Genomic DNA, 17,910 nt, shown 5'->3' on the forward strand with positions numbered 1-17,910 from the left:
TTTCTGTTTTTTGCATGTGTTTACTGTAATGTAGTGGAACCAAAAAGTAATCACTACTCTTAAAAATTTAAACTTAAAAAAAAGTAAGTAATCAAAAATCATAGTAATCAATAACCTGAAGTACGAGATATGCAAATGTAACCCCAATTACAAAAGGAGATAAATTGTGACATGAGTAATTACAGACCTGTTAGCTTAACTTCTTGTTCCAGAAAAATAATGGAGTCACTGGTTAAAGTAATACAGGACCATTACTAAACAAAGATGTAATTATACTAAAGTCACAACAGGGATTTGTTAAGGGACAGTCTTGCCTAACCAATCTGACTGGATTCTATGATGCAGACAAAAATTAACTCCAGGAACTCCCTGACTTACATAAGGGTTGCGTTCCACGGAACGTTACATAAGTTGGAATTTCCCCCATGCTTGTGCAGCATTTGCAACTGAGCTTGCTGAATTGATTGAATCAAAAAAGAAATGTTTGACGAACATGTGAACAGAACTATTTATTGTATTTATTCAATTTTTTATCTCATGCGCAAGAAAAATTACAAAAGAGTGCAATTTAAAAAATTTCAAAATTATAAAATTACAAAAAAAGATAGGAGACAGGCATAACATCAGTAAGTTTTACCTCTCAAGCATCATTGCCAGAATTGACGTCTTCAATTGATAAGTACACCACTGCAGAGGTTGAGGACTGTGGAGATTTAGAAGGGTTTGGCCACTCAACCTTACGAAAGAACATATTAATGGATGACTGGACGGTGGCTTTTTTCTTTTCATCGTAGATTTCTTAGTAGCAAGCAAGTATATCATTCACACCTCTGTTAACTTTTAAGAATCATTTGCTATCAGGATCCATTTTCTGAAACCTCGCCATTGCCGATGCAATTTCACGAAATGGCATTGCCATCTCTCTGATGATGAAGCGTCTTGGCTCTTCATTTGGTTCATCTTGAGCTTCGTCGGCATTTTTTTCTTTCACTATCGCTGCCTGCAAGTCAATAAGTTCTTCGTTAGATAATTCCTTTTCTTCTTCCTCTATTAATGCCTCCACGTCTTTGGCAACAACCTCCAACTGAAGTAGCTCTGCAACCTTTACAATCTTATCTGTAACCTCTTTATGATTCATCTTTTTCAAACCCTTCGAAGCCTTTTACATGCCATGGGCATATTTTCTTCCATGCGCCATTTAAACAACATTTAGTAATTTCTGCCCAGGCCTTATTAATGTTTAAGATGCCGTGGTAAATATTGTAAGATTTCCAAAAGTCTCTTAACATAAAATTTTTCTCATTGTCTATTGCAGACAACACCTGAGCAAATGTTGTGAGTAAATAGTACGCTTTTAAATTCTAAATAACATCCTGATCCATAGTTGGATGAGTCGTGTTTGGAGGTAGAAATATGACTTTTGCGTTCGAATTGCAATCATCTAGATGTATAGGATTTCCGGGAGCATTATCTAATAGAAGCAAAATCTTGAAAGGAACATCGTTGTCTTTACAATATTTTTCATCCTCAGGATTGAAGCAGCATTTAAACCAATCCTCAAAGAGAGATGTTATCCATGCTCTTTGGTTCGTTCAGAAATGCACGAGTAGGGTGGCTTTATTGATGCACGAGGATTTACAGAATGGTACAAAAGCAGTGGTTTAAACCAGTAATCTCCCCCTGCATTAGCCCCAAGCAAGAGCGTGGCCCTATCTTTTGATGCTTTGAAACCTGGTAATGTATTTACTCTTTGGCAATGTACGCCGATGAGCCAAAACATTATGACCACCTATTTAATATGATGTTGGTCCTCCACCAAAACAACTTGTACCTGGCAAGGCATGGACGCTACAAGATTTCTATGTCTTGTGGTATCTAGTACCAACACGTAACCAGCAGATCCTCTAACTCCTGTAAAGTCCGTGGCTGAGATGCCGCAGATTGGAGTTGCTGTTACAAAACCAAACCACAGATGCTCGATGGCATTGATGCCTGGGGAATATGGAGGCCAGGGCAATATCTGGAAGTCTTCCTTGCATTCCACAAACCAGCCAAGAACAATCCGGATGGTGTGGCATGGCGCATTATCCTGCTGAAAGACTGCACTGCCAGAGGGGAAGATCCTCTTTGCCATGAAAGGGAGTACCTCAGCAACGATGTTTAGGTAGGTGTTAGACATCAGAGTGCCTGGCACATGGATGACTGGACTCAGGGTATCCCAGCAGAACATCGTCCAAAGCATGACACCATCGCCATCGGCTCGTTTTTGTCCCATGATGCATCCAGGCGGTATCACTTCTCCAGGTAAACGACGCACACATACTCGGCCTTCCACATGGTGCAACAGGAAACGTGATTTATCGGACCAGACAATCTTCTTTCAATACTCAAGGTCCAGTTTCGATGCCCGCATGCCCATTGTAGGTGCTGTCGCTGGTGAACCATGGTTAGCATGGGCATTCGGAGCAGCCTGCGCTAGGCAGCCCCATTTTTAGAAGGGTTTGATGTACTGTGTGTGTGTGTTGTAACACATTACTCTCGTCACCAGCATTCCAATTACATGCAAGTTGTGCCACAGTGGCCCTTCTGTTGCCATGTACCATGTACCATTGGAGAGAGCCTTCGCTCACTTCGAGCAGCGATGAGTCATGGTCATCCAACACCTCGCCAGCGGTTCGTGGGTTTTCCCTCCTTGGACAATTTTCGGTAGGTACTAACCACAGCTGACCATGTGCATCCCACCAGCCATGCCGTTTTGGATAATCTCTGACCCAGTTGTCTGGCCATTACAATTTGGCCTTTGTCAAACTTGCTTAAGTCTGCTGCCTTTCCCATCTGAAGAACAAGAGTAACACTGATTAATGGATCTCAGCATTAGGTATATTTTATACCATGTCCCGACCCGCACACATGCCGCAGTTCACCTGCAGTTGCTTCGATTTGCAAAATGACTTGCTGGTCATAATGTTTTGGCTCATCAGTGTATGTTCAATCCGGCATTTTTTTCCAATACAGAGCAGTCTTGTCAACGTTAAAAATTTACTTCGTTGAATAGCCGCCTTCATCAATAATTTTTTCCAACACATCACAAAATTTCTCTGCAGCTGCAGAATCTGCACTGGCGATTTCGCCGTATACTTTAATGCTGTGGAAATCAGTGCAATGCTTGAACCTATTAAACCACCTGTTGCTTGCCACAAATTACATGCTCAATTTTTCCTAAATTCTATTATTTTATGAGATACAACAGGGGTTACTTTTATTTTTTTATTTTTTGCTGTAGGATGGCTTCTTTCGACCAACTCTCCTAGTCTAACACATTAACAATTAATTTATAACAATGATATAATATTTATAAAATTATTAAACATCTTCCCCACTGTCAGAACAGCAGTGGGCCAACCCCATGATATCACTATTGGGCACCGAACTTAACTCACGGCTCCAACAACTGCCCTACTTTTGTTTTCCACATTTATTAATGATATTGATGAAGATATATCAGGCTTAATGTCTAAGTTTGTAGATAATATGAACACTGGCAGGTTGGCTAATGACAGTAATCAAGGTATGCTACTACAACAAGATCTAGAAAAATTAGGCAGATGGGCTGAGAAATGTGCAATTGAAGTTTAACATTGGCAAATGCAAGGTATTTCATATGGTTAGCAGTAATACCAGATTAATGTACCAACTAGGGATTGCATTACCGGTTTACTGGTAAAAGTTGGAAAACACGCCATGATAAAATTACCAGTAATTCTTTACTTTTTACAGATATTTTGGTACAAAATTTTCAGCGTTACATCCAAATGAGTAATTGAAAGACTTCGTATACCAAAAATATGTTTCCTATACTCTGTTATTTCTGAGGGAGACTAGATTGCACATTACCCAACACAAGTAACAATAAGCTTATCAAAGTTATTCCCGGAAGCAACAATGGTGCAAGCGCGCTTCGCGTGAATGCAGCTGTTTCTAATGCAACTCTACTTGTCCTAATGCAACTCTAAGTAAAGTTGCATTAGGACAAGTTTCTGTTTTACTGATAAGTAAAATAGAAACATTTTTATTTTTAGTGATGAATAAAAATTCGTCATGGCATTACTTCAATCGACACAAGGAACAGATGCAGGTGTCTGTATGAAGTGCTCAAAACTATCAGAGCAGTAGGTGGGAGTACTAGTGGACTGCATAATCACCTCCAGCAACATCGCAACGTCATAATATCAATTTATTGAAATGAAAAGCAGAAGAAACAATTGAAGGTAACGCTAGTACAACTGCATCCATTGAATCTCATCAAAAAAATGACTACTGGTTTCAAGAAAATGCATGATGACTCTTCCGACTGTAATATCTCGTATGACTGCACTAGATGGATTTCCATTCTCAAAATTTTGTACATCCGAAGATTTGAAAAGACTTGTCTGTATGTGGTTACATAAATATTCCAAATTCACCAAATTCAATTAAAAAGGTTGTCAAAGAATATGCACAAAAAATTCACGAAGAGGTAGTAAAAGAAATATCAGAAAGCAAACTTCGTGGAGAATCATTCAGTGTAACAAGTGACGAATGGACATCGCTAAAAAACCGTCGCTATATGGAATGTTATTCTGCATGCAAGTGATAAATTTTGGAATCTCAGTTTGATTCGCATATATGGATCTCTGTGTGCCGAAAACTGTGTTGAATCGTTAGAAATAAAATTAAATGAATTTAATGTTAATTTCAACAATATTGTTTCTGTAATAACTGATGGGACTGCATTAATGAAGAAAGTTGCAAAAATTATTAATGTGAACAACCAATTGTGTATGGCTCATGGAATTCAGTTGGCAGTAGTAAAAATACTTTACAACAAAAGTGAGTCTCAAGAAAGGGAGGAACAAATAGATTCTGAGCCTGATAATGAGGATGTAGATTCGGAAGTTTTTGCGAATGAGTTCAATGGCTTAGAAGTGACACAAGAACATTTTATTGATGGTGATTATGATACAAATGTTTTACAAGATGAACATTTCAATTTTTTAATAACAAAAATATGAAATGTTGTCAAAATGTTTTGCAAGTCACCCCTAAAAAATTACATTCTTCAGAAGCATATTACAACAGAGGAATTGGGTAAGGAATTGTCTCTGATATTGGACCCTAAAACACGGAGCGTTTTTCAAAAGTAAAAAATTCTGTTAGAAAGAGTCTCATTGACATTAATTCAGATGTGACCTTTACTGAAAATGAACTTGTGCTGCTCTCAAACATAATATTGACATTACAGCCTATAAAGGTAGCAGTAGAATCATTGTGTTCTGAAAACATGACACTTTGTACGTTGCAGATATAACAACAGAATTCACGTTGGATGAACTATGGGTTTTAATACACTATGCTTTTTGAGAGGCTATTTTCTTAATAATAAAAAATGAGTAATTAAATCTAAGTATTTATTAAATTTAGTTGTGATATTTTGCCATAATTTTCATATAATGCTGCTTAGACATTTCTATGTATAACTTCTAAAAAATAAATGTTTGCTCATTCTCTGTACAGTCAGTCCTCGTATAACATGTGTTTACACAACATGAATTCGATCATACACGATTTATAAATAGGGAAACGATATCTTATATAACATGAACCGAATTCACTTGTGCACGATTCGCCTTTGTGTTTACAAGAAATGGCAGTCGAATGCAGAATCACCCCAACCGAACACAACACGATAGGAATGAAGAGAAGATTCTGAAAACGTATTTATGTTTTTTATATCAGTGAAGGGGAAACACATTTCACCATAATAACGTAAAAACCAACGCAATTCCAGCTATCGGTATTATCGCAAATGCAATTAGATCGAATTTACTACCAGTTTATAACAGATTCCACTAGCAGAAACGCAACTGGAAATTGTTTATTGTTTTATGGTAGTAACCCCTAGAAATGTGCTTTAGTAAAATGTGAGGTGTTAATAGTGTATCTCTGCCTTTATGGTGTTGTTTATTCAGTTGCTACACGCGCACAGCTTTGTTTATGTGTATCAAGCGTGCCTCCTCGTTTTGTAATTGTGCTTTATTCCCTAAAAATTAGTAAAATTAAAAGGTGTGAAAAGGAAGCGTCCTGGTGAAGACACTGCAGATTCAGAGGGAAAAAGAAAAGCAATATCGATAAACAGAGGCGGACTGGGTCAAAAATTCTTACCTGGGGAAATTTATAGTGGCCTCATACTATGGTTTATGGCCAAAATCACACCGGCCTCCGGCCCACCGGGGTTTCCCTGGTAAGGCTTATGGCCAGTCCGCCACTGTCGATAGAGAAAAAATATGAAATTGTGAAACGCTTTGAGCGAAATGAGAGACTATGTGATATTGCACGTGTTACCGACCTAAATGAGGCAACGCCGAGAATTACAAAGAATGCAGAGAAAATAAAAACAACTTTCATAGCAGGAACAACTCAAACTGCAATTAAAATCAATTAGATTAAGACACAAAGAATTGGAAGAGATGGAACGGCTGTCATCTGTTTGGATAGAAAATCAAACAAAAAACAAGTTATAAATCGTAATAAAATACGTAAGTATTTTATTACGATTATTTATTGCGTTTGGTAATGTTTTGGTTACAAATGTGTGTTCAATCTTGGGTGGTCGGCACCTAAACCTATTTTTCCCATAGGGCCTGTTGTTTATATTGCACGATTCTGCATTGCACGAGGGTTTCTAGGAACACAACTATCGTGCTATACGAGGACTGACTGTATCTGTAAGTTTGTATTTTGGAAATTCTCATTTAATGCTTTTTCCACATTGCTATGTATAACTTTCAAAAATAAATAATTACTCATTTGCTCTTTCAATAATTTAGTTTTATTGTAAAATGTTTTGCATTTTGTAAATTCCCGACAATCCGGTAAATTTAAATACAATCACCAAATTACCAGTAGTGAGAGAACCTAGTAAATTTGCATTCCCTAGTACAAATGTGTGGAACTACACACAAGTTAGTGGAAAAATAAAGTTTTCCCATATGCAATACTAGGATAGTGGTAATTCAGCTACACGTGCTGTGCTGCCAATTTGTTTATTTTGCTGCCATTTCAGTATCAACTTCAATAATCCAATATCTGTAATAATCCTGTAAACAAACATTTTAAGAAGTTGGGGAGAAAGCCTCCACATAAAGAAAGAAATGTGTGTGTGTGTGTGTGTGTGTGTGTGTGTGTGCACGCGCGTGCATGGATGTTGTTGTTATTTGGAGCATTAGCAACTAAGGCCATATTGCTCGAGGGATATGCGGTGGTCATTCCCTGACCTTTCCGCATCCTCTGTATTTGGTGGTCATGGGCTCGAACCCAGGTCTAATCAAGAAGAGTGTGCTATGCACTACTGCTCCTGCCCACCTGGTTACGGAGGTGCCGTGCATGGATGTGTGTATGAGCCAGAAAACATTGTAGCTGTTGGGATCACACTTTAATTCAGTCCACAGCATTTTGCATGTCATCATGCAGTTTCATTAATAAATATAAACATTCCAGATAGGAGTTTGATGCAGTCTACATAAAGACTTAAATTTACACCTATACAAAATACAGGCAGTACATGTTGATTCTATCATGCTTATATTAATTGCTCAAATTTTTGTTTTCAAATCCTGACTCTTCTGAATGAGAACGAAGATTTTATTAATAATCTGTTTTTGACAGATGAAACATTTATATCTTCCCAGATTTGTTAACATGTTCACCACTACCTACATTTGAGAGAACTCATTCAATTTTTAGAATGTTGAGAAATAACAACTTTCTGAAAATTCATAAATAACAGTTGAAAAGTAAAAGTCTGGAATTCATAGCTAAAAGTGAACACTTCCTTTTTAGGCTGAGTTTTATATCAGAAAAAAATTAAAAATTTTATCAAAACTTTATTCCAGGTACATAAAGTATCCTCAACACAAGCAATAAAAAAATAAAAATGTGTACCAAGCTATAAACAAAGATAAGCATTGCTGCTAATAGAACAGAGTTTAATCAGTGTGCAAACATCAAACAGTTACTTTCATATTCCTTTACTTTTACACCACTTGTATACTGACTGATTAAGAATGACCACCTATACGTGTTATGGCACAGAACTTAGTACAGTTTGACACTTATATGCATCAGATGCAGTGAACTTGTTAATAGTAAATATTTTTAGTATTTGTCAGAATCTCCCCCCCCCCCATGATTGATATATTTTTGATGATAGAATTAATAATTTCCTCAAGATAATGGCAACACACAGTTTCAGAAAGATGGAGTGACTTCTCATATCGCAATAATATTGACAGATGTTGTTAGACAGATCCTGAGAAGGGAATCCAGGAATGGGGATTAGCAAGATTGTCAGAATTGATGACATGCAATTTCTTTTTCATTTGGGTGGGCTATTTGAAAAGCATGGTCAACAGTGATTTCTCACACACTACTGCTGAGCTTACACTCAGAATTCAAGAAGAATAATCAGAATCCCAATGGAAATGCTACTAAGTAATGGACAATATATACACTTAAGAGTATATATATAAACTTAAGAGTGGAGTAGTGTCTATGCTAGAAACCTTCACAAAACTGGTTAGCAGTGATGTTTCTCTCATGGCCATTATCAACTTTCTGTTGTTTGGCATTACAAGAATGCAAAATGGGATGATCTGTGAGATTTCTTTTCCTTGGTCGGATTACTTCAACCAAGGCCTTGTTTCAACAGGGCCTTGGTTTCAACTCTTCTGATGTCAATGTTTGTTCAGACCGCGTCAGTAAAATTATTCTTCTAGGAATGGCGAATCCTTTATTCAACACTCCACCTTAAAACCTTGTCCTTTATCTAAACCTTGGTTTTACAATAAATGTGCTAAGTCTGTTCAAGTGAAGAATGTTGCATATCGTAATTGGCTTGCATCCAAATCTCCAGGTTCATTTTCCACCAACGCCAAACTAGCAACTATTGTAAGGCAGTTATTAATCAGTTCAAACTACATTTCGAACAGGCTAAGAGTAGAAAACTTGCTTCTTGTTTAAATGGTAGGCGAACATTCTGGTCTCTTGCTAAAGCTACTGGCCCCAACTTTTGCCCATCTCTGTTCCCACCTCTCAAAACTAAATGGTTCTATTGCCATTTCAACCAAAGATAGAGCTGACCTGTGAGCATCCTATTTTTCTTCCAACTCATGTATTGATGATCTTGGTAAATCATCTGCAACCATTCCCAGTACACCCCATTCAATGCCTCCTTTGATCTTCCAACAAAAGGATGTCAGGGGGATTTTGAATCAACCTTAAATCTAAGAAAGCTCTAGGTGGTGATGGTATTTCTCTACTAGTTCTTTAAAAACCGAACTCTCTTCTTATGCCTGTTGTGTATGTTGCCTTTTTTCACTATTTTATTCCAAATGTGTTTTTCCTTCTGTTTAAAAATTTGCTCATATCCAGCAAGTTCCTAAAAAGGGTGACAAATTTCTCCCATCCATTATATTATCGTCCCATTGCATTTACTTCTACTCTTTCTAAACTAATGGCAAAATCAATTAACTACCAACTCAAACTATCTAGAAACCTTCCATCTGATCTAAGAGTGATAATATGGATTCTGTCAGTATCGATCCACTGGTGATATTCTGGCTTGTGTTAGCCATCTATAAAAAATTCAATGAAAAAGTTTGGTGAAATTCAAGCAGTTGCTCTTGGCATTTCAAAGGCTTTTGGTCGTGTTTGGAAAAAATGTCATCTAAATTAGCTTCCATCTTATGGTTTGGTTAATGTTTTTTGTAAGTGGGTATCCAGTTTTCTCTCTGACCCTTCACTGCGGGTGATGGTACATGGCTCTCTGTTGTTGTTATTAGATTTTAGGAGCATCAGTGACTAAGGCCATGTTGCTCCATATATATTGTCTGTAAATTGCATGTGTTCTGAGGTCGATTTTGTGTTTGGCTGGAAGAAAAAATTCCTCCTGTCACTGATGGGATTCAAACTCGGGTCTTTTCCACTCGGTAAGGGGAGGACAGTGATCCTATCAACTGTGCTACCCACGAGGGTCTGGCTCTCTCGTCTTCCAACTTCTTCATTAATGTTGGTATTCTTCAAGATTCAGCTCTTTCTCCTACTCTTTTCCTCTTGTATATTAATGACCTTCCATTGACCAGAAATCCTATCCATAGTTTTGCTGATGATAGCACATTGCATTCCATCTTCTAGTTCTCAATTCCTCTGCATCTAAAAAACTGGGTTTTCTCTTTCATTCTCAGCATTACTTTTCTTTCAAACAGCTGTTCACTCTGTTCAAATCTGCTCCACCATGGAATTTGTTCCAACATCTGGGAAGGAACCTACTGAAACTCAAGTCTAATGTCAATAAATATCTTCTTTCACCTTCTCAACCTTCAACCCATGCATGGTAGTAAGTACTATAGGTTCTAATACCTCTTGTGTTTGGGGTTTACATAAAAAAAACTTTCCCGATACTTTAAGTTAGCACATTTAGAATTTAAGAAATTATATTTAGAAAACATTTTAATAATTCATTTGAGAACACACACAAAAAAAAACACATGTTTATTGAATGTTTTAACACTCAGTGTCAATATTATAAACTTTGGAGCTGTATTTTATTTTTAAGACATGGTGATTTGGTCATTCTCACAAGCATTTTGGCTATATCCATAAAAAATTTATTTTGAGTATGGCAATCAGCATATGGAGTGATGATGTGGTAACATTACTTTCTCTGGATGTTTATTATTTATATTTTTTTAAATAGTTTATTGTTCTAAGTTGTTTGATATATCCAAGGAAAGTTAATTTTTTAAGTTAGTTCAAGAGTTCAATCAAACAATCAATTTCCCCTAGGAAAATAGCAATACAAACTGTCTTTTCACCACACCAGGTCCAGTAACAGTATGTTTTGAACTGTCTCAAGCAAATTCAGTTATTGTGAATAAACTCCTACTATACAACTTGATTTTCACAGAAAATGCCTTCCTGTATAACTGATGCCATACCCATGTCGTTATTAAAACGAGGCAAAGATCCAATTAATTCATGCACTACCAGCAAGTTGCTCTTGGCAGCTGTATGGGCAAAACATGGAAAAAATAGTTAATGCTCATCTAACCTTTGCCTGGTTATTAAACAAATATAATCATATCAACCTATCAGTATGTCATTCATGCAGTCAAACCTACCTAGATCTAATGATTCAAAAATAAGCCCAAATTTGCAATTCTTTCATCAGAAAAGAACACTTAACTATGCTTTTTTTTTTTCAACATTGAGAAATGCTTGATAGAGCTTGGTAGTAATTTAGGGTTTTGCCTATACAGCAGTCCACTTTTCATTATAAGATTTGAATTTCTGTAAACCTTGGTGCATACGAGCTTAAGGAGTTTGAGTAAAGGACACTGATAAAGTTCTAGCTGTCTTTAGGGAGTGAAACTTTGTTTATTCACATCCAGTAAGGACAAATAGGGTGTAGAATATTTACATTCATAAAGCAACCCTGTCTCCATGAGTGAATACATCCCACAGCACTTAGGAATAATGTCACCAACCAATAGTGTGACATCACTACTAGGTGACTGTCAGTGACAAAACTCACAAGCACTGGTAGTGCCTGCCAGTTTGGTAAGTACAAAACCCATACAATGGGGAAGGGAAGGACCTGATGGAGTTTGAACAGATGATTTGCGGAATTAGGAATGCAAGGTCCAGCATCTCACAACTGAGGGCACTGCGGCTGTTTAAGGGCTGCTATAGTAAAGGTGTGGCAGGAATTATTTGAAGAGAGACACCCAATGTGCCAGGACAGGGAGACCAGCACTGATTGACAGTTAAGGTGAATTCCATGTGATGTTCGGGACAACAGATGGTTCACGATCCCTCAATTAATAGTAGACTACAACCAGGGAGCACAGAAAAGCATTTCACAAGCACACAGTACAGTGGCCTGTTCCCATGCCCATATTAGCATTGATGGAAAAACAGCTGGTATAGTGAATCAAGGTCCCAGATCATTCATGCCACTGGACAGTGCATATTTGGCAGTGGTATCATAGGTTAGGGGAGGTATTCATGGCCCCATGTCACAAGACCCACATAGTGCACAGATGATTCAAAAATCATGTTCAAGTATTCTGTGTGCTCCCCATGGCTACCAAATTCCCCCATCATCAATCCTATTGAACATTTGTGAATTCCGCATTCACCAGTCTTTATCCAAGAGTTTGTCTGTTGCCAACTCTGGGACACGATACCTGAGGACACCTTCCATTGAGTTGATGTCATGACAGTTGCAAGCAGTTATCATGATGAAAGGCAGCACAACATGCTTATCAGGTAGCTGGTCACAATGTTTTGGTTCATTAGTGTATCATGCATTATACTGATTTCATTCCATATTAGTGGATCTAGTAGCTGCAGAGATAAATCATTAGCATTAGTAGAGGCATATAATGTAAGAAAGCAAGCTTATGCAGCATCAGCCAAAAAAAACACAAAAAACCCATTCCCATTTCACTCCTCCGTTCGTTCAAAATACCTGTCCAGCTGAGCCTTAAATTTATTTAGGCTATCGAACTTCCACAACAAGGGATGGAAGTCTGTTCCACAAACCAACTACACGCTGGCTAAAGGCAAATTTCCACACATCTATCTTACATTTGTATTTTCTAAATTTGAATTTATGTTCTCTCAGGTGATTATTCTGAGAAAGAGGAAGAATCCCATCAGAATTGAGCATGCTCAAACCATTCAAAGCTTTATACAGCTATATCAGATCACCTAGCCGGTGCCTAGTCTCCAGACACTGTAATTTGCAAAACTTAAGCCTTTCTTCGTAAGAGCAACCCTTTGTTCCATTCACTAATCTTGTTGCCCTTCTCTGTACTTGTTCCAGCAGCTCTACATCCTTCTTGAAATTAGGCCTCCAGACCTGTATACAGTACTCATGGTGTGGCCTGACCATTGCCTTATACAAGGGAATAATCCCTCCTTATCCCTGCTAGAAAAATTCCTGTATATCACTGACAAGACACCATGAGCTACTCTTGAAGCCCGTCTGCACTGCTCAGAAAACTTCATATCTGTCTGCACAATTACCCCCAGGTTCTTTTCATTCTCTACCACTGTCAGTGTAGTACCACAGAGTTGATACATTGCTCTGGGGTTACTGTTTCCCATATGTAGTACTTTACATTTGTCAATGTTAAAATTCATTTGCCACCTCTCAGCCCATCTGCTCAAAAATTCCAGATCCTGCTGCAGCAGCATACTGTCATTAACAACCCTGCCGACCTTTGTATTGTCTGCAAACTTGGACATTAAGCTTGATATACCATCATCAATATCATTTATAAATACAGAAAACAACAATGGACCCAACACTTAACCCTGAGGGACTCCACTAATAACATTAGTCCACGATGAGCAGTGTCCATTGATTACCACTCTCTGTCTTCTCCCCCTCAACCATCCCTTTATCCATAGCAGCAATTTGCCTCCAATTTGTGCAGTAGTCTTCCATGTGCAATAATATCAAAAGCTTTTCTAAGATCCAAATATATAATATCAAAGTTATTCCCTGCATCCAGTTCTTTTGTGACTGCATCATAGTATCCAATCAAATGGGTCAGGCAAGACTTTCCCTTAACAAAACCATGCTGTGTCTGAGATATAAATGAAGTCTTGTCTAGATGATCCTGCAGTGCTTCTTTAACCAGTGCCGCCATTAATTTTCCTGGAACAGAAATTAAACTCACAGGGTTATAATTACTTGTGTTATCTTGACACAAGTCTATAATTATCAGGTCTATAATTACTTGTGTCATTACTTGTGAAAAAGAATCATGTCCACGATTCTTTTTCACTTGCTGCTGAATGTGACTGGCATTAGCTGTGGCTCTTTTAAAATGCACTAGATTTGCAACAGTAAAGTATCCACAAAAGTTATTTCAGACTATTTTTCTAACTTTACTTCGGTACATTAGCTATTCAACCAAGGCTTTTGTATATGGAGTTAAACTTGTAAACTCAGGATAGTTTGTTCAGAAGGTTGCAGTATTTGCTTTGTTATGCCTCTAATTAATATTGCAATATTGCCTCTAATAGATGCACAATGATTTGTTTAGTGTAATAGCTGCTTATATTTTTTCCAATTAACATTTGCACAAAGTTCTGATGGTATGACTAGGAAAGCATGCTAAATTTGCATTTATTTGGCAGACTATTGGGCAGCAGTCACTATTCAGCAGATCGCTATGAACCAACCAGTCACATAGCAGAAAGAGAGAGATGATTAACAAATTGATGGCTGAACTAGAACCACAGGAAAATAAATGTATGTGATCCAGTATTTAGTGGTGTCAGATTCAGTCTGTCAATAAATTTTTCCTGTTTGTCAAGTGTCTGATCACCCCACAAGGGGTGACCTCTGTTAAAATATTCCATAACACAGAAAGGAGGGAGATGGGAAACTAGATTTTCAAGATATTCTGAAAGATATCTTTGATTAGGGGATAAATACAAAGACAATAGTAAGCGTAAGCTATAGAAATATGTGAAGAGCTATAGCCTTCCAGATTTGTTGATAGCATTGGTATGGAGAATTGATTAAAATGGTAAATTTTCCATGAGGTGAATTGGCTAGATCATTAGACATGCAATCTATCTTATATATGACAGTGGCTGAGAAATGCATTGACAGACGGTATTAAATGAGTAACCTGTAAGCACGTGTTAATTTGTAGGCAAATGACAAACGAATTATACTGGACAAGGAGATTCCGAATGTTGTCTAGAATGCTGTGATATTATCTGAAATTCTACTAAAAGAAAGTGGACATTACTTATTTTTAGTGTGTCCCTCACTTTGCTACTGAGGGGGGTGATGTTTTATGACAGCCAGATTTTTTTTTTTTTTTTTTTTCAATAATTATGGCTTTCTTGATAACCCAGATGAACCTAGTTGTTACAGATTAAGCAGATTCAATAAAAATCTCAAAGTTCAATTGCTACCCTATTCAAAACAGAACATAGCACATATAAATCAATTTCATTAAGTAGCACAACTTACTAATGATCCATAGAAATTCTGGGAAAAAAATTATGTTAAGCTGTACATAATGATTCATCTCATCTAATGATGACAATAACAACAAATGCATCTTTACTTGGACTCTAAGCTACGGATAATACATTCCTGATCAGAAGCTATCTTTTTTATACTGGCTTTAATCTGTAGGATTTTGTAAATACACAGAGGCATTGCCAAACGTTGATTGGGACCATCTAATACAATAGACAAAAAAATAATAAGAAATGAACCTCCTGCCAGAATTCACAAATTTTTTTAAAAAAAATTCCTGCACTTTGTATATGTAATGCCTGGCAAGAACATGCTACATAAGACAGTAAGAAATTCTTCTTCCAACAATTATTATTCTGAAAGAAATGTTCTTGGCTTCAGTTAAAAAGAGACTTCAAATTTCTGAATCTTGAGTGTGTCATTAGAAATTTAAGTGATGCCAATGATGAAACTAAACAGAAATAAATATGAAAATGGATATATTTCAAAATTACTTGTTACGAAAATTATGGAAGTAAACAGAACAAATCATTAAACTAGGTAAATTATATATAATGTAATATTTGTTCAAAAGGCAGGCAATATGCAGCTTCCTACCTGTAAGAGTAGCTTGATATAAACCAATATTTGTTAATGGACTATCTTTGAGAAAGTCTTGAGGACCTCCTGCCCGTTTTGGAACTGAAGCAGGCATGTTAAGATCTTTTCTTATGTAAGTTCCTATATATATTTAAAAAAAAATCATAAAACATAAAATTCTGTCATTCATATATATATATATATATATATATATATGATTAATATGAGGGAGGGCTCACAATAAAACAGAAATATTATATGTTCCTTCAGTAATTATATATCCACATATTATGTTTTTATCCCCTGGTCAATGTGCTACAATGAGTCATTGTAACAGCAGTTTGCTGTATACCATTTAGTATCAGTATTAATAGTGGCAAATGATGCAACAAAGCAAGTTTATATAACATCACCAAAAAAAAAAAAAAAAAATCCATTTCACCTAGCCATCCTCCCATCCAATAGTTTGTCTAGTTCTTCCTTGCATTTATTCATACTACCCATTTACACAACAGATAGAAACTTGTTCCATCAATCACCACCTGTTGACAGAAGGCAGCCTTCAACACATCTGTTCTTCAACTATCCTTCCTCAATTTCAATTCATGCCCCCTTGGGCTGTGTCTAAGAAAGAGGAAGAATGGAGTTTACTTGAGCCATTCAATGCCTTAAAAACTTCAACTCAGATAACCTCACAGGTACCTAGTTTCCAGATGCTGCAATTTGCATAACTGAAGCCTAAGCCTTTCTTGGTAAGAGCACCTCTTTCTTACCGCTCACTACTCTTGTTGCCTTTCTCTGTGCATGTTCCAGCAGTTCTACATCCTTCCTAAAATGAAGCCACCAGACCTGTATGCAGTAATCAAGATGTAGCCTGACCGCTGCCTTATACAATGGGATAATTACCTCTTTATTCTTGCTAGTAAAATTCGTACATATCATTGACAAAACTCCATGAGCTGTGCTGGCAATCTGTCTGCATTACTCAGAAACCTTCATATGAGACTGCACAATCAACCTTTACCCAAAGGTTGATTGCGCAGTCTCACACTTACCCAAACCTTTTTATTTTCCACTACCAGAGTGAAATATAACACAGTTATTACATTACTCTTGATTTACTGCTACCCATATGTAGTATCTTGCATTTGTCAATATTTAAACTTCAATTGTCATTTCTCAGCCCATCTGCCAAACTTTTCTACATCTTGTAGCAGCAGAATACCTTCATTAGTATCATTAACCATTCTGCAACCTTTGTATTATCTGCAAACCTAAACATTAAGCTTGATATACCTTCATCAATAACATTAATAAATACAGAAAACGAGCTGAGCACTGAGCCTGGAAAAACTCTGCTAATAACATTAGTTCACGAAGAGCAATGTCCACTGATAAACACAGTCTTCTCTCATTCAACCATCCCTTTTGTATTAGCATCAGCAAAGGTATATGATGCAAGAAAGAAAGCTTATGCAGCATCACTCAAAAAAAAAAAAAAAAAAACCACTCCCATTTCACCCCTCCGTTTGTTCGAAATACCTGTCCAACTGAGTCTTAAATTTATTTACGCAATCAACTTCCACAACAAGGGATGGAAGTCTCTTCCACCAACCAACTATCCGCTGGATAAATGCAAATTTACACACATCTATCTTTCCTCAATTTGCATTTATGCCCTCTCAGGTAATTATTCTGAGAAAGAATCCCATCGGCATTGAGCATATACCCAAACTATTCAAGGTTTTATACACCTCTATCAGATCACCTCGCCAGTGCCTAGTCTCCAGACACTGTAATCTGCAAAACTTTACCCTTTCTTCTTATGAGCAACCCTTTGTTCCATTCACTAATCTTGTTGCCCTTCATTGTACTCGTTCCAGCAGTTCTACATCCTTCTTGAAATCAAGGTGTGGCATGACCATTGCCTTATACAAGAGAATAATTACCTCCTTATCCTTGCTAGAAAAATTCCTGTATATCATTCACAAGACACCATGAACTACTCTTGCAGCCCATCTGCACTGTCGGAAAACTTCATATCTGCCTGCACAATTATCCCCAGGTCCTTTTCATTCTCTACGACTGTCGGTGTAGTACCACAGAGTTGATATGTTGCTCTGGGGTTACTGTTTCCCATATGTAGTACTTTACATTTATCAATGTTAAACTTCATTTGCCATCTCTCAGCCCATCTGCTCAACCCTTCCAGATCTTGT

The 17,910-nt window shown here is 37.1% G+C and overlaps 1 protein-coding gene across 1 annotated transcript in view; it reads right to left on the bottom strand.

The window, feature by feature from the left end:
* Positions 1-17,910, bottom strand: part of LOC150084532 (ecdysteroid-phosphate phosphatase-like) — a 390,193-nt gene that overhangs the window by 75,718 nt on the left and 296,565 nt on the right. Inside the window, exon 10 of the mRNA XM_090375298.1 lies at positions 15,710-15,832. Coding sequence (XP_090231424.1) covers positions 15,710-15,832 — 123 coding nt within the window. The remainder of the gene's footprint in view (positions 1-15,709; positions 15,833-17,910) is intronic.

The sequence above is a fragment of the Mastigoproctus giganteus genome, chromosome 6 (genome assembly GCF_048544385.1).
Source record: "Mastigoproctus giganteus isolate SK-2022 chromosome 6, ASM4854438v1, whole genome shotgun sequence".
NCBI lineage: Eukaryota > Metazoa > Arthropoda > Arachnida > Uropygi > Thelyphonidae > Mastigoproctus > Mastigoproctus giganteus.